Source organism: Seriola dumerili, unplaced genomic scaffold (genome assembly GCF_002260705.1).
Source record: "Seriola dumerili isolate Sdu_G_001 unplaced genomic scaffold, Sdu_1.0 BDQW01000155.1, whole genome shotgun sequence".
Taxonomy (NCBI): domain Eukaryota; kingdom Metazoa; phylum Chordata; class Actinopteri; order Carangiformes; family Carangidae; genus Seriola; species Seriola dumerili.
Genome location: NW_019174410.1, coordinates 994,411 through 1,017,111, shown reverse-complemented (window position 1 = coordinate 1,017,111; position 22,701 = coordinate 994,411). Strand labels below are relative to the sequence as shown.

General features: G+C 39.5%; 1 protein-coding gene across 1 annotated transcript; it reads right to left on the bottom strand.

The window, feature by feature from the left end:
- Positions 1–10,058: 10,058 nt before the first annotated feature.
- Positions 10,059–21,713, bottom strand: clock (clock circadian regulator). The gene is made up of 22 exons (XM_022751428.1): positions 21,528–21,713; positions 21,345–21,436; positions 21,123–21,182; positions 20,742–20,890; positions 20,559–20,650; positions 19,757–19,846; positions 19,490–19,610; positions 19,260–19,373; positions 19,047–19,165; positions 17,728–17,810; positions 16,475–16,581; positions 16,223–16,370; positions 15,949–16,024; positions 15,717–15,858; positions 15,491–15,591; positions 15,255–15,353; positions 13,820–13,978; positions 13,225–13,434; positions 12,927–13,114; positions 12,500–12,746; positions 12,374–12,403; positions 10,059–10,985 (listed from the first exon to the last, which is right to left on the bottom strand). The coding sequence occupies exons 2-22, from the start codon at positions 21,362–21,364 to the stop codon at positions 10,731–10,733; spliced, it is 2,610 nt and encodes an 869-aa protein (XP_022607149.1). The 5' UTR covers positions 21,365–21,436; positions 21,528–21,713; the 3' UTR covers positions 10,059–10,730.
- Positions 21,714–22,701: the final 988 nt, after the last annotated feature.

Genomic DNA, 22,701 nt, shown 5'->3' with positions numbered 1-22,701 from the left:
TGCCTTACATATTTCTATGAACTTTATGCTAAAACTATACTGTGACTTTTTTGATCTTTTTATGCTTTACTATTACATGAGCTTTTTCAATGCTTAACATATAGTATGACTTTTTCTTTGATGCACTTACGTATACATTATGACTTTTTTATGACATTTTCATGCCTAACCATACTATTGACTTTTTATGCCTGATTATACTATGACTTTTGTAATGCTACATTTACACTTTTATACTTTTAAATTGCCTGATATACTATGATTTTACCTCTATTTCTCTATGATTATCTTTGTATATTATGTCTCATACTTTTACTTAGTATATGTGACTTTTTTCCATACGACCTTTTTATCTCTATACTAGACTTTTTTTTTGCCTTTATGTCCTCATATTAATTGACTTTTCATGACTTTTTATGGCTTACTATATCTATGACTTTTTATGTTGACATTTCATGACTTCTTTACTGACTTTTTATGCCTACTATATATGACTTTTATGCCATTTATTTATATACTTTTTTGACTTTTTATGCCTTACCTATACAGCTTTATGACTTTTTATGCTTACTACAATATGAACTTTATGGTTAGTACTTTACTTATTTTTTACCTTATTATACTATGACTTTTTTATGACTTTTCTTAAATGTTGCATCTATCTTTATGCCGACTAACTAACTGATTTTTATGGCACTTAAGTTATACTATGACTTTTTTATGCACTTTATTATACTTATAAACAATTACCTTTTTATACTAATATTTTATGGGCCTTGACTATTCTATGACTTTATTCATACTAACATTATACCTTCTAATGATTTTTCATTGACCTTTTTTTATTCCTGCTTACATTATACTAATGAGCCTTTTTATATGCTTATACTATAGACTTTATGACTTTTTAATGCACTGTTTTTACCTATTCGTTACTATAGACTTTTTATGACTTTTTATGCCTTACTATACCGATATGTTTATGACTTTTATGGCTTTACTACTATGAAGCATTTTTATTTACTATTTCTTATGGCACTTGTTCTGAACTTTTAAATGTCTTACTATACTATGAACTTTTAATGCTTCTAATACTATGACTTTTTTTATGCTCTTTAGAGCTATAGTATGACTTTTTCACTTGAACTTTTTTATTGCTTTACCTATACTATTGACTTTTTATGCTACTACTTTTATGACTTTTTTATTGCTTTATAGCTTACATATATTTTTTATGACTTTTTTAATGCCTTACTAACTATGCACTTTTTTTCTACTTTTTTTGCCTTACATACTGGTTATTGGCACTATACTATGACTTTTTTATGACTTTCTTATGCCTTACCATTAACTATGACTTTTTTAGCTTTACGCCTTACGTCCGCTTTATTGACTATACTAATGACTTTTTATGCTTACTATCTAATGATTTTTTTGCATTTAACGATATAACTATGATTCTTTTATTTGACTTTTTATGTACGTATTACATAATTTTTTAACTTTTTATGCTTAATCTATTACTTATGACTTTTATTATGACTTTCTATGATACATTTTTATGCCTTACTATCATATGATTTTTATTTTAATGCCTTTACTTATACTTTTATGACTTTTTTAATTCCCCCAACTTAACTGACTTTTTATGCCTACTATACTATGACTTTTGTTAATTGCCTTAATATAACTATGACCTTTATTCTTACTAATGACTTTTTTACTGCTTACTATACCTATGACTTTTTTCTTGACTTTTTATGTTCCTTACTATCTTGACATATTTATGCTTAACTATAGTATGACTTTTTTTTAATCGACTTTTACTGGGCTACTACATTGGACTTTTTTTTTAATGCCTTTATTATGCTTTTGCTACCATACGTATGACTTTTATGCCATTATACTATAGACTTTTTTATTGCCTTTATTATTTGCTTATCTCATGAATTTTTATGCCTTACTGATACTATGACATTTTTTATGGCACTTTTTACTAGATTTTAGCCTTACATTAACATGTAATTTTTTATGACTCTTGTATTGCCTTACTATATCTATGACTTCTTTATCCTGACATCAACTATGACTTTTTTATGAACTTTATGCCTTACTATACTTTATGACTTTTTTATTCCATTACTCACACCTATGACTTTGACTTTTTATGCCTGACTTATACTATGACTTTTTATGATTTTCATCCCTTACCATACTTATGACTTTTTTATGCCTGCTGATTATACTATGACTTTTTTTAATGGGCCTTACTGACTATACACAATGACCTTTTTTTATACTTAATGCCTATAGCTATACTTTTGTGACTTTTTTAATGCTTTACTATACACTTTATGACTTTTTATTGCACTTAACTATACTATGACTTTTTTATGACTTTTATGCCTTACTATACTATGACTTTTTATGCCTTACTACACTATGACTTTTTTGACTTTTATGCCTTACTATACTATGACTTTTTTATGACTTTTCATGCCTTACCATACTATGACTTTTTATGCCTTACTATACTATGACTTTTTATACCTTACTATTCTATGACTTTTTATGCTTAACTATACTATGACTTTTTTGACTTTTTATGTTTTACTATACCATGACTTTTTTATGCTTAACTATAGTATGACTTTTTTATGCCTTACTATACTATGACTTTTTTATGACTTTTCATGCCTAACCATACTATGACTTTTTATGCCTGACTATACCATGACTTTTTTATGCCTTACCATACTATGACTTTTTCATGACTTTTTATGCCTTACTATACTATGACTTTTTATGCCTTACTACACTATGACTTTTTTGATTTTTATGCCTTACTATACTATGACTTTTTTATGCCTTACTATACTATGACTTTTTTATACGTTACTATAGTATGACCTTTTATGACTTTTTATGCCTTAATATTCCATGATTTTTATGCATTTATAACTGTGATGTTTTTATGACGTTTTAAATCCTTTCTATACTATAACTTTTTGTTATGACTTTTCATACCTTACTATAGTGTAACTTTTTTATGACTTTTTATGCCTTACTATTCTATTAATTTTTTATGGCTTACTATATTATGACTTTTTTATGATATTTTAATTCCTTACTTCACTATGACAATTTATGCCTCATTCTACATGATCTTTTTTAATATTTTTTTATGCCTTATTATACTAGGACTTTTTTTATAACTTTTTTGCCTTATTATATTATGACTTTTTAGTGCTAACTATACTATCATTTTTTCATGACTTTTTAAGCCTTACTAATCTATGTTATGCTTTAATATACTATGATGTTTTTATGACGTTTTNTTTTATGGCTTAATATTCCATGATTTTTATGCATTTATAACTGTGATGTTTTTATGACGTTTTAAATCCTTTCTATACTATAACTTTTTGTTATGACTTTTCATACCTTACTATAGTGTAACTTTTTTATGACTTTTTATGCCTTACTATTCTATTAATTTTTTATGGCTTACTATATTATGACTTTTTTATGATATTTTAATTCCTTACTTCACTATGACAATTTATGCCTCATTCTACATGATCTTTTTTAATATTTTTTTATGCCTTATTATACTAGGACTTTTTTTATAACTTTTTTGCCTTATTATATTATGACTTTTTAGTGCTAACTATACTATCATTTTTTCATGACTTTTTAAGCCTTACTAATCTATGTCTTTTTTATGCCTTACTCTATTGTGACTTTTTTATTACTTTTTATGCCTTGTTATACTATGACTTTTCTATGCCTTACTATACTATGAATTTTTATGCTTTAATATACTATGATGTTTTTATGACGTTTTAATGCCTTACTATACTATGACCTTTTTATGGCTTACTATACTATGACATTTTTTTTATGACTTTTTATGCAATACTATACTATGACTTTTTTATGACTTTTCATGGCTTACTATAGTATGACTTTTTATAGCTTACTATATTATGACTTTTTTATTACTTTTTATGCCCTTGTATACTATGACTTATGCCAATATTTGCTCCCCCCCATGTGTCAGTATAAGGGATATATTATTACCATATATTATTATGACATTATATACAACCTCTGGATATATGAATGTACAAGTTTATAGCTAATATATATGAAATACCCATATAAAATGCTACTTTATCAAAACAACATGCTTATTAATATGTACATGTTTGTATATGATTTCTTTCATAATTTCTTAAATTTAAACATTCATGTCTATCTTTTATATTTACATTTATAATATGAACGTATATCGACAGGCTTTTGGATGGATATATATTTATGTAACATATGTCTATAATATAAACAGACATACTAAAATCGATATGTGATATTGTTCCAATTTCTAATAAGTTTCATATGTAATTTTTACATACATAGGCTATACTTTAAATACATATATGATTTTACTTCATATGTACATATATTTCATATATGGAAATTCAACACAAATACATATATTACATTTGCTTATTGGCATTTCTGCATGTAAATTCAAATCTTGTATGCTAATAAAGTGTTTCAGTTGTTGATATTAAATGCCAATCTCTTTGTTTTGGAGGGGGTGGGGTTGTTACGTCCCCATCAATGTTAGCAACAAACCTACGCCCTTGAGACAAACACACCTGGATGCAGAACAGAGCATTTCATAGGGATTTATTTTCAGATCAAAGGGGAGCAAACGATTGATACATTTGCCTTGAAAGGTTATGTTATGTTTTGATTTCTGAATGGTTTGGCTCAAGAAATGAAGCAGTGGAAACATTACAGAGAGTTATTTATCACCACTGGGCTTATTTCACATTATGTTTAAGAAAGTAAAAGTTTGATTTCTATGATTCACAGCAGAGTTTAATTCAACAACTCTGGAGCCTGAAAATGTTTGAGCTCAGACTGAACAGCAGGGGGCAGCAGCAGCGTGTCCCCTGCACCTCAGCTGAAGAATATATATGTAAACTGAACATCTTCACATGTCGGGGGTGAATCTGCAGAACAGAGAAGTCAAACTTTTCTATCGGGACAGAAACTCAGTTATTATTGTGTTTACAAAAATATATTTAAAAAGTGTTTTTAATTATAACAGTACACAAACAAATGGTTTATAATGTGGTTAAGTGTTTATTAATGTACAGTATTCATTATTCATTATTAGTTTCCTAAGTTTCCTATGAAGATATATTTATTATTACCTCAGTGTTTTACTCTATTGTTATTTATCGATTTATAAACTAACCTCCAACCATGGAGGACAAATACATTAATAAACACTTACAACCACAGATGGTGTGTAACAGTACAAACTGTGTATGAAATGTTTATGTACTGCGTAGTCACTAAGACATAGTTACCACTTTCTAATAAGGCATCCATTGCAAAGAAGGTATAAAGTAATAGCTTTATTAACGCTTTATAGATTAAGAAATTGGTAACCACTTCATTGATAATTGATTCATCCTAAATGTTAATCTCAGATATGAAGATTTGTTGATTCTCTCATCAGTGTAAAATGAATATTTTAGAGTTTTGATCAGATAAAACAAGATATAAGAAGAAGTTAACTTGAGTTCTGGGAAATAATAAGTCTCTGGCATTTAATAAACCAACATATTAATTAGTGATAATCATTTGTGCGTTCCAGGTTGTTTAAAAAAATAGAATAAAATTTCATTTTGGTAATAATATAACTATAAATGTTGGTAACCACTGATATAATAAGTGATTAATGACAGTGTTTAATCCATAACTATTAATATGGTTAATATGTTGTAAATAAATATATTTTTGTCTTTTACAACTGATTAACCTGATTAACCTTTATTAGAAAGTGGCACCAGAACTTTGAAGCACTACTCGGTGTCACCTGATTCAGTGATGTCACAGCAGGTGTTGGCCATCACTGATTGGGGCGTGACAGGATTTAGAGTGGATTAACCCTTTGATAATAAGGACAGGTGTTTCTGTGCAGGAGTGGACTGCAGCGGTGGATTTCCTGAGCCAAACACAAACGCCACACAAATATGAAAGTGGAGAGAAAACACTGATGGACATTCAGATTTTCTAGTGTGTACATCAGAACTACACAACATTTAACACAATGCACTGTGTCCTTTCATTTCAGGCTCGCCTCCTCGATTCTCCCTCTCTTTGGATAACAAAACATTTTCCCTCATGTCTTTAACAACCAACTAACAATAACTTAAAAGGCCAAAACCTTGAACGTTGTGTATTTTGTATTTAAATTGAAAACTGCTTTCTGTTTTGAAACGTGCCAATTTCAACCATTTCCAGCTTGAAGCGACACAACTTGACTGGCCGGTAAAGATTCAATATGAACACAGAGAATCAAACTTAAATCTGACACCAGAGTCTTTGCAGAACCATAAACTCACAAGTGACCAGCTCGTTCTGAGGGACAAAGGTTCAACAGTCGTTGTGTGTATGTCACAGTTGGTTTAGATCCTTTGGCGTTAAAGTCGTGATTTCTAACTTGACATCCATCTTTAATTTCATGTTTGATTTAAAATCAGTGCCGCTGCGTTTGACAGAAAAATAATTCAGTTCTCTTCTTTACTCTTTGTCCTTTTGTACATTGTGCAAAGTCTCGCACGGCCCTACAACTCCTAATGCAAAATACTCCTGGTAATGAAATTTAATTACATTCTTTCAGGTTTATTGCATCACTTATAAATCGCACTCCACAGTGCTCCTTGAATGCAGCACCAGCAGAAGACCACGTCACCTGTTCAGGTCTGTGAAACACGGGACGTGATCAGCAGGAAACTGTTGTGTGTCTTATTTTTCAAACACTGATATGTGTTGCAGCATCACAACTCAAGACAGGGGAGGGATACAGAAGTGATGTGTAGACGGTTCAAACCATGAGGTCAAACTACACTCTGAATAGATTCATGTAGCACAGAAACAAGACAGCAGAGAGCAAGTATCAGGGACTATGAAAGAAATAACTGAATAATTGTAAACAGTCACAGGAGATGTGGATTATTATAGTTCTTGTAGAGACTGAACATTATCTCTCTAAAGAACCTAATTTCACCAGAACAGTCGGCTTCACTATGTCCTGAATTATAATGTAACTCATGGTAAAGCTGAAGGCATCATACAGTGAGTGCAGTGGGTGAATCTAAAACATGACACAGCTGCTGCTGCTGCTGCTTAATGTTTGAAATCAGGTTTGTGTTGAGAAATAACGAAGGGTCCAAATCAAAAATCAATAACCCTGAGGAAGAAGATACTCAGTTCCTCACACATCTTAAATGAAGTTTTAAAAATTGATGAGTAAATGAATGATTCAAGTGTTCATACTCACTCAAACATAACACTGATACTGATTGTAGCATGTGGCTAACTATAACCACAACAGCTCCAGAGGGAACCACACACTCCTCATGGGTCAGACATGAAGTGACAACATGGCGTCTACTTAAAGCTCCTCCAGTGTAAAGGTCTGTGTCCATGTGTAGTGTGATTATAGATCAGGTCTAGCTTCTATATTAATACTGTGAAAGTATCAAAGCCTCAGTCCACAGAGAAATGCACACAGCCTGTATTCAGAACCTGAGCCTTAAAACCAGCCGTCAGGACTTCTGGAACTTCTGGAAATCTGCTATATTTTTATAGGATCACTCAGAAGCCAATGTGAGCCAATGAGAAGAGAGGCTCAGAGCCTCCTCTCTTCTGATTGGCTCACCGACCTGTTGTTACTAGAGCTCCAGAGAGAAGCCTGAGAGAGGAGATGTAAAACTACACTGAGATGGTTTTTATATCTTCTGATGGATCAACACTTCAAATAAAACACAGAAGAAGAAAATGTGGAGCTTTAAACAAAGACCAGTTAAATGAATATGATGCTAGCAACATGTAAATGAGAATTCATGAATTTAAACTTATGACAACTGGAGGGTTAAACTGAAGCATCTTAATGCCAAGGTGGTAACTGAGGGTAGAAGATCTTATCAAAAGCAAACAGTCAAACTGAGCTGGTCTCCAGATCACATCAGTCAAAACAGCAGCTGTTACATGAGCTGGTTTCTTCTCTGGCTGAGCCACTTTAACCTGTTAGACACACCAACCTCTGGGTCCAGCACTGTATCCCCGAGCAGTAAGCCACAAATGAGAGTTATTATTAGCATTTTTCCATTGCTGCTCAAGGCCAGGCTTAAACCAAACACGACCACTCTCAGTCTGCAGAGTGGACAAGTAATGTTTGACTCGTTCAGTGCTTCAGATTGAGGCTGTGAGATGAGATTGATTTATGATTGAAAACAACCGAGACGAGTCAAGATCTCTGCAGAAGAAAAGACAGAATTCAAAAAAGCAGATTTAAATAAACTCATGTTGTCGTGCAAACACGGGGGATTCCCCACGATCAACACAACATTCACACATGGACATGGACACTCTAGGTGCACATGGAGTCACCAGACTCCTCAGGCCCGGTGGCCACGTGCCGAGCTCAGATGAAGAACGGGCCGAGCCGTCAGCTTCATACCATCTGCTGGTGAACTGGATCAGATGGCGAGGAGGCAGCTGAACCCGAGCGTCATCATGAGTTTGAGAACAAGGACTTTCATTCAGCAGACAGGAGGGTGGTCCCCATGTTCAGACAGCACAGAGTGAGTGAGGGGCATCCCAGCGACTGATAACCACAGCTCATGGAAACATGAACCTCCAGTTTAAGACGGGCTCTGTTGTGACTGCTCAACGCTGCAGCACTTCTGATTTAGCGCTAAACAAATAAAACTGAATGAGTCAGTGCTGCTCCCTCATTTTAGCAACTTTCAGCTGATTGTTTTGGTTTTCCAAAAACAACATTTCCCATTTTCCTGATGTTTATGCTGAAAACACTGATGGTTAAATGCACTGGTACTGCGCAGCTCGGCAGCTGAGAGTCAAATTGGCCGTAGAGTAATAAATAAGCGAATAATAAAGTTTAATCTATTGGTATTTCCCTCAGGAGTTGGTGGAGACCAAAAACGGAGCTAAAAAGAGACTGAACAGTGGATTTACATTCATCAGGGGCCCAGAGACGCGACTGAAGTCAGTCTAGTGGATGAGTTCACTCGACTTACTTAAAGTCATAATATATCAGTGTTGTTTTGCCCCTGGAGAGGTAACTGCAGCTTTAAGTGACAGTGAGTGAACTGAGCTTCAGATGAATTAACTTAAAAAGTGCGACTGCTTCATCAAAGCATGACAGAACCAGAGAGCAGATGAGAACTGTTGCTGTTGTAAGGAGAATAAATGAGGCCTCCGGAGGAGGACTGGACTCTCTCTCCTCCTGACAGTGTGAGGAGCTCAGAGATGTGAGCGGACCTGTGCAGGTGATCTGGGGCCGTCTCACTGATGGCGCAGGGGTGAGTGGAGGACGCCGCCAGGGCTGCTGTGTGAACCCCGCTGACCCAGATAAATGGCCGAAGCATGCAGATGAGGAAATCACTGATTAGCCCTATTCTAGCACCAATCATGTCGCTCAAGTTCAGCCTGAGTGTATTAGCAACAGGACTGATTTTATGTCTTGTAAAATGTCAATATGTCAAGGGATAAATGTCTATATAAGGAAGAAAGTGTCTTCAGATGCAACGCAGGCGTCTCAGCAGAAGTGCTAGAAATACACAAATATGTATATGAAGGATTATGCTGGCAAACTGTTGCATTGGTTTAGTTTAACCTTGGTCGTATTTATTTCATTCACAATATGTGACTCCAGCTGAATTTAGAGTCTTTAGTGGCAGATTTGAGCACATCTTAAAAAGCTTAAAAATACTTTAAAACATGTCTTTCATTCTGACAGTTTTATGAAAATATGGGTCAAGGATTAAACAAACTGTGACACAACAAGCAGCATCGACATTGTCTGCTATGCAGACACACAAACACATCCCCTAGGAGAAAGGAAGTCTGTGAAAATATCAGCCACTGAGCATTTTAAGATCTTTTTTTCTTAGAGTACTAGAAAAAAAGAAAATTCAAAGCTGCAAATAACAGACTACACATTTCATTTCATGCATCATATAAAATATTAGTTCTTTCTTTTTCAGTATATTTACATTATATATTACACATGATGTTCTGTACAGTAAAAGTTCAATCTACACCACATTCTTAAAAATATTTTCTGACCCATAATTATTTTTACATGAAAAACAAGGATAGGAGACGACATCCAGAACAACGAGCTCTGCAGGACGTCCCTGAAGCTCCGACAGAAGCTTCACTGCGTTCACTGGAGAGCTCTGCATAAAATAATCCTGTGAGGGTGACTAGAGCGCACACACGCGCACACACACACACACACGCATACACACAGGCGCACACACTAAACACACAAGGAGAGGGCTGGGGGAGGGGTATGGGGGGGGTCCTTTACAGGGACCGTAGCTCCCTGTTTTTTTGAAGAAAAGGCTTTGACCCAGAACCAGAGCCGACTGCCGGGCCCACAGCGAGCCCGGTGCTGGGCTCTCTGCAGCACTTTGTGCTCAGGAGTTCAGTGCAAACGGCAAAAGATCCTGTGGGGGGAGGGAAGCCACGCCCCCCCCCCACCCCACCTCCCCACTCACTTCTGAGCCTCTGAGGCATCGTTTCAATGCTGAACTCCTCTTCAGACCCCCGTCACAAAAAACACCCACACCTGGGTTAGGTTCTTTCCGCCTGTGACTGGCTGCAGTCAGCTACTGTGGCTGCGAGGAGGAGCGGTCAGACAAACTGTCTGCTCTGAGAGGAGCCAGCTGCTGCTGCTGAAGCTGCTGTTTCTGCTGCTGTAACTGCTTCTGTTGTTGCTGCTGTTGATGATGTTGATGCTGCTGCTGTTGTAACTGTTGCTGCTGCTGTTGGGCCGTGGCAGTGAAAGCACCCTGCTGCTGCAGAGGGAACGCTGCCTGCAGGATCAACTGGGTGGACTGGTTTCCATGAAGAAGCCGAGGAGCCTTCAGGGAAAGATTCAGATTTTAGGATGAAAATGAAATTGTCCAGAGTCCAGATTTGACTTAAAACTATACAAAGCAACAGGATTCACGATGACATCTTTATATTACCCTCGAGTGACTGCGACTGCAAATGAAAACCTTGAAAACGTACGGCCATTTGAAGGAACACTAATCCATCTATTAGAGTTAATGTATATTAGCTTATTGCAGATATATCAGTAGCAGTGTATACAGTACGTCAGCTGATAACAAACAACAAACTGCAGCACTGAGCTTCTACTAGGCTGGAGTTAATTTAGTGTCACCATTACACAGGTGACTGACCAGTTGATTTTCACACTGTGAAACGTCCACTGTGGTGTTGTACGAGTCCTGGACTCAAACTTCACTTGGACTCATGGTTTAGTGTCTCGACTACAACAGTAAACAGTCCATCATTTTATTGAAGTTACCTCTCACTGTCATTTGAACACAGTCAAAGTGTAAAGTTACCTAGCACACTCTAAGGCCGGGAACACAGTGGATGCGTGGTGTGTGCGTCGTGGCAGCGAAACGTTGGTTGGATGGTTTTCATTTCCGCGCCCATGTTAATGGGTTAAAGCCGTCACTATGTGTGATCTAGAGATTCGGCGTCTTTTCACGGGTCACTCGTGCAGCTCCCAGAGTCAGAGAGAAGACCTGTTGATGTCATACTGACATCACACCAGCAACATTATACAAAATGGACACCTTCCATTATAGTCTCTATGTCTGGTCTGAATCTGAATATGACACAGACATGAAAGTAGAATCAACTCCACCAACCAGCCAAGGTACAGTCTCTCCTTCTGCTCCTGAGTTACAGTGTTAAATAATGGCCTTGACCTTTGGGATATAAAATGTCATCACGTCATTTTATCCTAGACATTTGAGTTTAATTGTGTCATAATTAGTGAAAGAATGAATTTGTGACGTTGAACTTTTGACCTTTGACCACCAAAATCTAATCAGTTCATCTCTGAGTCTAAGTGTCATCAAGGCGTTACTGAGATATCGCGTAGTCAAGAATGGGACAGACAGACGGAGCGTGAAAACAATATTCCTGCGACTCTGACTGTCGCTGGCACAGAGGCTTAAAAATATAAATATAATTTTTAACCATTTTAGCAGCTGCATGTGGAGACGGCGGCATTTTAGTGACATAAATCAGAAATTTATTCATAATGAAAAGAAATCCAACATTGCAGTAGCCTGGTGATGGAAATTATCCAAGGCCAACTCTATGTAGAAATGTAGAGCTGGTAGCAGCAGCAGCGACGTAGGTACCACGCACACGCAACGCAGGCGCCACGCACATGCAACGCAGGCAGTGTGTTCCCGCCATAAGCCTTGATTTCAGTGAGTGTTACCTGTAGGAACTGTGTTTGCTGCGGGGCGAGGGGAGCCTGCCCTGACTGCATGGCTGTGACCTGTGACTGTGCCTGCTGCTCCTGCTGCTGTTGTTGTTGCTGTTGTTGTTGCTGCTGTTGTTGTTGTTGTTGTTGTTGTTGTTGCTGTTGCTGCTGCTGCTGCTGCTGCTGCTGCTGCTGCTGCTGTTGTTGTTGTTGTTGTTGTTGTTGTTGTTGTGGCTGCTGGGAAATGCTGATGGTCTGAGTCTGGCCCTGCTGAGGAGCGAAGGCCGTCACCACTTGGCCCATAAACATGGTCGTGGGCACCATGACTGCCCCACATGCCATCTGTCCTGTCACTAGCTTGGTGAGCAGCTGAGGACCAGCAGGAAACCTGGGAGAGACAGGAAGTGAGCGAGGGTCAGGTAGAGGTGATAGAAGAAGAAATAAGGTTAGGGGATTTCTCTTGTAGAAATTCTTGACCTTGTGTTACAGAATAAGAAATCCACCTTGTGTGAAGAAATAAAATGCAACTATGAGAATAAAGTTAGGAGGTTTTAAAGAAAATGCAAACCTAATCTGAGCGCCACGGTCCTGTGCAAACGTTGCCACTGCAGGAGTGTTGGGTCCAGTGTTCTGCGCCAGGGTGGTGGCAATCTGGACCACGTTAGCAGGGCTTTGCTGGGGAATCATCATTGTGTTGTAGAGAGACACCGGCATTGGATTTTGTTGAGGCTGCAGAGTGAGAGACGATCGCTGAGACTGAAACACACAGAGACGAGATGTGAAACAGACCGGAGAGAATCTGTAACAAACCTAATGAATCCAACGTGTCAGAGAGTGTCTGTGTTTGATGCGTTCGCTTGTCTGACCTGTGACAGTGCTGTGCTCTGTTCCCGCAGCAGTGTTTGTTGCTGGGGCTGGGGCTGGACGGCATGTTGTTGCTGTATGTTGTTCTGCAGAGGTCCTGCAGAGACCACCTGGCCCTGCATGCTGAGCGTCCCCCCCTGCTGCATCGCGTTCCCCTGGGCCATCTGAACAGAGCTGAGATTCAGTCCTCCAGCTCCTTTCTGCAAGAACATCTGAAACACAAGCAGACGTTCATACATTCACAGGGCTGCATGTTCACCTGTTCACCACACTCAGGCTCTGTTCACACCTGTATTAACATGTCTTCAGTGATCCGATCACAAGTGGTCAGTTCACCCCTTCGTCTCCATTGACCACTTATGATCAGATCTCACTTCCTGCTTTATACGCAAATAAACAGGTATGCTTTGTTGTTCTTAGCCAATCAACAGACGGGTCCGTTGTCAATGTGCTTGTGTGTTTGAGTGAGAGAGCGAGTGAGAGAGAGAGTGGATCACCTGAGACGGATGTTAATACCAGGTCTGAACAGCGCCACACACACACACACACACACACGCACACACACACACACACTCCTGAGCAGCTCCCCGCTCTCACCTGCAGGCTCTGGCCCTGCACCCTCTGCAGCTCCTCCTGGATCTGCCGCAGCTCGTCCTGCTGCCGCTGGATGTTGGCCTCGATCATCCTGGTCCTCTGCTCCAGCTGATCCTTCAGGTGCTGCATGGCCTCTAACTGGTTGGAGAACTGCACCATCGACTGAGAGAGAACAACGACACGGAAACACGACAGGAAGCAAAATGTTACTAGTGAATAATTATATTCAGTGCATGAGACAAAGAAGTGGTAAAAAGAGTGTTTCAGTGATGCGTTCAAGGTCTGACGTAGACTGAAAGTTGTCAATCTAAAATGTTACAATGCAGATTATATACAGTATTTAACAAAATCATATATTACTTCGGCTACGCCATATTTGCCTGTAAGAAATCACGTCTTACACATTTATATGAATGTTTGTGAGTTCAGATCAAAAACACTGATCGACAAACACATGATCGAAAAGCATCATACTGCTCGACCTGAGCGTCTGTAAACGATACACAGTGTGATCAATAAGAGACCATAATTATTAGTGTGATATTAGTTTAAGCACATTGTGTCTACACTAGATAATTAATGGTTTTCTGCATTAATCAATAGGGCTGCGACAACATTTTATTTTCATTATTGATTAATCTGCCGTTTATTTTTCTGATTGATAAAATGTAAGAAAATAATTTAAAATGACGAATCAAAACTTCATAGTTTCTTCTATCAACACATATACAATACAATAAAATCTTGTCCGTCTGTTTGCATGTTTCCTGTGTTTTCCTTCTTTTTGCCCGGTTGTTTCTTCCCTCGATCCCTGACTATTTTAGAGGGAATGTAACACACAACAATCAGTGAATGTTCAAAATGAGAAGCTACAACCAGAAAGTTTTGGCATTTACTATAAAAATGTCTAAAAAAAGGTAAAATGAATCGATTATGTTGCTTTTTATTTTCTAAATGATTAATCGACTAATCGCTGCAGCTCTACTTAAAAACTTTACTGTCACGTTTTGTTTGTTGTAAAAATGTTTTCAGTTATCGAATGAGTTCAAGACACAACTCCACAACTGTTTTTATTATTATTAATGTTAACATGGAAAACTTTATTAGAATTATGTTAAAGAATAAATCCAGTGATGAGGCTCTGTGACGACCCTCTCTGAGCAGGAGCCTGGAGGGTGGAGTTTGGTCGTCATGGAGATTCAGCTCACCTGGTCTGGCTGTGCTACTTGGTTTTGTTGTTGGTTTGTTTGTCATTAAATTAATTTCCTTTTCAGTTTTAAAAACAAATAAACTTATTGCTCGTTATAACTCGTGTGTGGTTTTCCCCTCGTCCGGGACAGACACACAGACAGAATCAGGAAGATGTGGGGTGAACAAATAGCTGTCTCTTAATATGAGACATAAATTAGGATTAAAACAAACAAGATCATTTTCTTACTTGTCCGCTGTTCTGAACTTGTTGTTGCTGTTGAGGCTGCAGCTGCTGAGAAACCATGGTGGGAGTCATGTTCTGTCCTGTGTTTTGGGAGCTCATCGACTGCTGCTGGAAACAATACAGAGAGTGAATTGAGAGTTCAGGGCGCTTCAACTCCCTTTATCCCGTTAAATCCCTGACGATCCATGACACAATTATTCTGAAATTTTACACCAGACTGTTCTTGTCCCTTCACTGACCTGACTGTTGATAGATGATCTTCGCTGTGACGTCATCTCCACAGCGGAGACCGACTGGCGACCCGGCGTACTCCTATCTCCCTGCAGCTTCATCTGTGACGCTGAGGGGAACACATAAACATGGTGCTCAGATTTTTAACAGGAAGAACACTTAATATAAAGATGTGTGTGTCACTCATGAGATGTCTTGATAATAAACAAACAGCCGTGTGTCAACGGTGCTTACAGGCCGGGTCGGACACGGCGGTGTGTGACGATTTGCGTGAGCTGCGAGACGAGACCGAGGGCGTCCGGCTGTGGTCGAAGCGATCTAAAACCTCCTTCAGACTGGAGGTGTTGAGCTGGGACTCGGAGCCTGAATCCTGGGACTGCTGCGAGTTGGGGTAGAGAGTCGACAGAGTCAGTATCAGAGTCAGTGGGAAAACTGAACCATCAGAAACACTAAGTCCAAGTCTCACCTTGTCTGGTGTGATCTCAGGTGGTGATACTTCAATCCCAAGTTCTCTTCGCTGCTCTGCTCGTACTTCAGCGTAACTACAGAGCAAAGACAGAGAAAAATATACATCTACATGTATCTAAAACCCACTTTTTTTTATCTACAGGGAACTGCTTTGTGCAGGGGATGAATTTAGACTCAGTCTGTCTGAAGTCTGACTGTTTGTTAGATCGAAGACACAGTCAAAGTCTGTCTTTGTCAAACTGTAAATATCAGAGTGTAAATCTTCCATGTACCTCACAACAGTGTGTGTGCAGACGATAAACTCTGGTCTGGAGTTCCACTGGTGGTAGGTGATGTAGTAGTGGGTCTGAAGCCAAATCCACTGCTGCCCTTTAGTGAGGAATCTGTAGTAGCAGGACTTTCCTTTGCCGTACTGCATCACTGCAGAGAAACCAGGAGGAGGAGGACGCACTGACATTTACTGTTTGAAACCTCACAGAGAAACTGACAGAGAACTGCAGACCAGCTCGCTTCGTCGTACTCACAGTGTTCGTGGCATTTTGCCAGCGTCTCCAGGTCATCGACGTGGTAGTAGTCATACCCCGACGTACCCAGCACCTCGAATGGGAGGTACCCTATGATGGGCGGAGCTCTGGACGAACAGTAAATGTTATTGAGATCTGGAAACTTTCTTCTCCCGTTAACGTACACACACCGAGTCACACTCACACATTACCATGTAGGGGCTAATCAGCATTAAGTTTCCAGCCTAAAGTAAGTCACACTGTTGGAGCCTCTGTGTCACGTGTTAAGCTTTGAGAAATTCTTGCGGCCTACAGACCAGATGCATTAAACTCTCTGTAGACTAAAGAGATTAAAACTATGTGTCGCACACATTCTTTTTGTCTGAATTATAAAGCTGTGCGTTCACATGGTTCAGCTTTGTAAATCTCACTCATTGAGAAACTGGGCAACCAATTGTTTAAGTGAAGTAAAAAGGTGCATCAGTTTACTTTAGTACAATCGCTCTAATGTAAAGTCTTAACGAAGCTCCAGAGGCTCCAGCACGGTGATTAGTCAATATTAAAATACTATAAAACTGTTAAAAAATGACTCACAATAAATAAAAAGGACATTAAAGGAAACATTGAGAACAAACACAATCATTTCTGTTTATGAAATGTAAAAATGTTATTTCTGTGTAAACAGCAAAACTTATAATGATGATGTAACATGGATCTCTTTGGGAGACCGTGTGTTCACATGGTCAAAGGAACATGTGAGGCGTCACGTTCTGTGTTTATAAAGTCCAGTTCATGTGCAGGAAGTGACGTACACATTGGTTTTTGTTTGTACACTCGTCGTGTGGTTCATTCGGTCCAGGCGCTCAGCTTCTTGTTCACACTGGATTGTAAACGTGACGTTGCAGACTTTCAGCTTACTCTCACTGATTGGACAGTTCTGGTGATGTCACCCTGCATCATCAGTTACACATGGACCCACGTGGGGAGATCTAATGCTGCACTTTACTGTTCTTTATAGTAGTTGAATCACATATCTACTCTCACACAGTCATGTAGGTGCAACATTTTGCTTTCACACCAGTAATGAACCACACCAGAGTGTAAATGAGGCAGAGCTACACCTTTGTTTTTCAGGTGGTTTTGATCTGGTTGTTTTGACTGAATTTAATCTGAACCAAACAGATCGGCTGTTAAAGCGTCTGTAATAATGTAATAAATAAACAAGTTTTTACACAATGAAAAACACACAGAGAGCAAATAGAGAAAAACTGTACCTGTGGTCCAAGAAGAGAAATTTCCACTCTAAACTATGTCTGGAGGTGAACTCCTCGTTGGGCTCGTCTACAGTGCACATCTCCTGTGGGGGACGGGGGGGACGGGGGGGGGGTGTAGAATGTATTTAGACATTTTCTATATTACATACAGTTTGATATAACCTGAGTGGAGAAACAAAAACAAATGCAGATGCTTCCCCACACGAACATGGCACAGTTAAGCAGTTAACATGTCGTGCGCCATGTGTGACTAGAATTATCGCCTCCGGTCGCAGGAAACGTGGTCACACTACTAATCCTATTAAACATTTGTGTTAACGGACAACCCGTTCGATGGACAACCGGAAAAACTAATGCCTCCGGCCACATCTGTCGTCGTCATGGAGACATAAAAACGCTGAACAGGCGCAGCCGATTCTGATTTAGTATCAGGAGGAAAAGATCTAAGTGACTTTGAAAGAGGATTCATTAGTGGGACAGGGATGGGAGGAGCTTCAGTCACACAGATGCTCAACTGGCTGGTGTTTCCATAGGAACAGATCGACTGAAGTGTATTCAGATCGACTCAGTTAATAGTCTCAGACATTGTTTTTGACAACGCGCATTTGATGACTGTGATGCTTGTGCGTTACAGTGCGACACGTTAGGAAACACAGAGGAGCAACTCCTCCTCAGGCGACTGATTCACTCAGCTGACCTGCAGCTGCGGCGTGATACAGCGCGCTCCGTAGGTGCACTTGTGCGTGGGAATACGGTAGTTCAGACAGGTCGAAAAAAAATATAGTGCCAAAAGAAAGTGCTGCTTTCATGGGAAGACAAAGAGCTGAAAATATTCTACATGAAGCTTCATTTAAACAGATGTTGGATTGTTTAGGTGAGTGTTTTTAAAAGCGTTCAAAATACGTTTTTTCTGGTGGCCCCGCCCACAGCAACACATCACTCTGACACGCTTGCAGGCTTTCCAAACTGGGACCACGCCCATCATAATCTACTGCAGGTAAAGTACCGACTATATACGACCTCACACAACCCCACGTCAAAACACCTGAACTGTTCCTTTAAACTCGGCTGGTAGAAAGATTCGTTGGCAAGAGACAAGAACATTAAGTCATTTTTGTTTTTCAAATTAAACACAAGTGGCACACGGTGGTTGTCATGAGTCCGAATGTTGTTTTCCTGCAGTGACTTGGCAACTTTTGCTGTTGCGCCCTGTCCTAATTAAAACTACCTTATTCCAACCCTGCAAGCTCGAAACCAAATGTGTGTCAACCAGATAAAAAGGAGAAGAGAGAAGGGGAAGAACAGCTAATGACTCTCACCTTGATGAACTGTGGTTTGGCTAGCCTCACAGTTGCTATGAGACACACTCTGTCTTCAAAGGCAGAGTGAAGCGATCGCTGGATCACTCCTTCGAAGCCGTTGCGGCCACAGTTAGGCACTGGGGAGAAGAGAAACACACAAAAAAAGAAGTCAGACCTTGCAACCAGTAAAAACTGACCTGGAGGCTCAGACAGTCTTTCAGTGTGACTCACCATTATTCAGGGACTTGAAGTTTCCAATGAACTTGACGTATTCGTACACTGGGGGCTCTTTGGGGTCGATAGTCCCTCGGAGCATGTGGCAACAGAACTCTAGCTGATTTTTTGCTGGAGAAAAAGATCGAGTGTTAAAAAGACCACAGTCTAAAAGAGTGCAATAATAACACTAATGAAAATGCGAATATACCTCTAAAATATTTCAACCTAAAAGCTGCAGCACTTACTTTTCAGATATTCGGGTGTCAGCGTCTCTCCCTCCATGATATGAGAGGACAGAGCCTTGTACACATCTGAATGCTCCCCCACGGGCAGGAAGTTCAACAGGTTCTGATCAACAAGATCAGACTGAAACACACAACATTTAACACAAAACAGTATCAGACCAGCTGTAATCTTTAAACAGGAGCCAGCCGGTGGATGCAAACTGATGAAAAGTTCACTGGACTCTTTACATTTTCATTAATTCAGAACTTGAGCACCTTAATACTCACAGGTAAGTGCTCTAGTAGAGACGTCACACTCTCAGACACGTAGATTATATTCCCATCGGTCATAATGGCGAGGAAAAATCCATCTAACGCCTGTCAGAGACAAAACACACTCCTTTAATTCACTCATATTCTTCCATGTAAATAAAAACAAATGACATGTGACAAGACTAAATCAAAACTGCGTGGCTGGACCGTGCAGCTGTGGAGATGTCATCACATCTTATTACAGATTATAGATTTTCTTTCTTATTTACGCAGCGAACAGCCTCCGTAACAAACTGCCGCTCACTGAACAGACCAGATACAGAGACTCTCTTCTAATGGAAGTAGCTGACGTTTGTCTAAAAAAGTCACTAGATTAGTCTCTGAATTCAGTGACAAATGTTCTCAGTTGGCAACACTGCAGCTGTAATAATAATAACTATTATATAGCACCTTTTTACTAGTTTACAAAGTGTTTTGACAAACGAATCAAAAGCAACGATGGTCAAAATCGGGAGAGACATTCGTACGTGAACATATATTCATCAATATAAAAAGGAGTTATAAGGAGCAGATGCAGATGACGACATCACATAAAAGCAAGTCCATAAAAATGAGTTTTAAGAAGTGATTTAATAGAAGTTAGAAACTGTTTAAAAGCTTTGTGCTAAAAGTTTTGAGAGAGCAGCCAATGAGGAAACTCCAACAATCAGTCGGCCGACCAGTAGTGTAACTGCATGATTCATCTCTATCACTCAGTCAGTCACTCACATTTGTATCTAAACTTCTGACGTCCAGTTTAGCAGAGCTCCTGACTCACCTCCAACATCAGCTGAGTGAACTCTTCATTACTAAGAAAAGGAGGCTTCCAGTCTTGTCTGATCTCAGTCGACTCTGACTGAGCAGCGATTTCTGAGGAAGGAAACGTGAAACAGTGAGTTTGATCTGAAGAGCGCGTGACACCGAACTGTTTCCCCGCAGCCGGTCAGTCGGACGTTCTTACCCTTGTGTTTGTGCAGAAAGTCGATGCTCTTCTGCAAAATGGTGGACTTGTCCATCTTCCGGGTGTTGCCCGGCAACATGGTACCCAGCTCCTTGATGAGGACATTGAACTGGTCTCTGCGCTTCTTCTCAGACTTGTTACGGGACACGCTGAGGATTCAAAAAACAGGTCACACATTTTCTCAATTTCATTATTTCGCCTGAGACCTGGTGAAAGTTACATTAGCATTTTTGCATCAATATAAAAGTTACAATAAACTGCAGCTGCATGTAACCGGGGCTACGGAGGCACGGGACAGTCTGCATGTGACAAATATGAAATGCAGCCTCATAAAAACTAAAAACTGAAATATGATGGAGGATGAAACCAAAGGGGTCTCACCGTTTTGCTTTGTCCTTTTCATCTTCTTCCATTAACCCATCAAAGATACTGCTATCATCCCTGCAGAGCAAACAAACCAACGGCTCAAGCTAATATTTGCTCCCCCTTAAACTTTTATGGACAGAGAGTCCTTCCTAATCCTGAACACAGAAGTTAGACAGCGTGTCCCCAACAGCCTCGCATCTGCTGCTGAAACAGGTAAGTCAAAAACATTCGACTCACCGGTCAATGCTCGAGGTCATTTTGTATCCTGTTCAGGGTTGCAGTGTTGGAGAGGGCTCTTTTAATCGTGAGGTAGACATTTGTGACTGAACCTGTGAGAGAAGGCGTCACGATATGAACACAGCTTCATCACCACAGAGTATTTTTTTTTCAAAGCAGTTTAAATTCAACTCCAAATCTTACCTTACTGACAGTACAGCCAGTCCTGTGAGAGGATGAGGGAGGTGCTGCTGGATGAAGGCAGGGTCTGAGTGGACACGCTGTGGTGGTGGAGCTCCGAGAGTCGAGGAGGAGAGTCGCTGGAGGTGTCCTCGATCAGAGGGGAGGAAGCTGCCAAAAGGTCTTTGCTGAGCTGAGTTTTTCGTTTGCTTCGGGCGTGAGTGTGGCACATGGCAGCAACATCTGAGTCTGTGGAAGATTAGAAAACAGACACGTCTTAACAGGTGCAGATCCTGGAGATATCTCAGTTTGTAATGTTACTGTTAATTTGCCCTATATAAATAAATAAACACGTACGATATGTTTAGTCTGAGTGATCGAGCGTTGATTGCAGCATTTCTGCCATCATCACTCATCTACAATCAAACATTTCACACCAGGTACAACAGAGAGAGAGCCTGGCATGACATGACCACATCCTGCTAGTCCAGTTTTTACAATGAGATTTTAGTCTGGAAAACATCCAGTTAAAAAGTGATCCCGCCCCATCAGACACATACGGGCCAATCAGTGAACGTTTACACTGTAACACGACTCGTCGTCTCTCCCTCACAACTTCTACACCATGTTACTACCATTAAAATGTATTAAATTAAGCTGAATCAACTAGTTCTTGCATAAAATGTATTTAGCATCTGATTTTGACATGTTTATTTAAGAAATACAGTGCACCATTACAGATAGATCATTTTATATATACTTTTATTATGTGTTGTACACATATATAAATATATACCATGTCCCCGTCAGCATGCGAGAGGCAGAATGCAGTGTACCAGACTGAGGTTGGCTGACGACCAAAGATGGGCTCAGATGTAAAGCTGCCTGCACAGTGTGAAATGGGAGACTGCACGGAATATTTTTTATTCACATGCACACTCTCCTGCTCTCTCCTACAGGCCCAGATGGCCAGCTGACTCCTGCTGCACCGTGACAGACCTTCACTTCAGCAGCCAGGCTGAAGTCAAACTGCTGCGGCAGTCAGACTCGGGTTTTCTAGCTACATCTGAAAAAGGTGCACGTCAAATGTTTTTCCGTCTAATTACCACCTTTAGTTAACGAGTGCACTAAGGTAAAGACAGGTCTAGAAAGGTAAGCTTCAGGGTTGGGTGGAGCAGGTTTGTGCTCTTGGATTTCG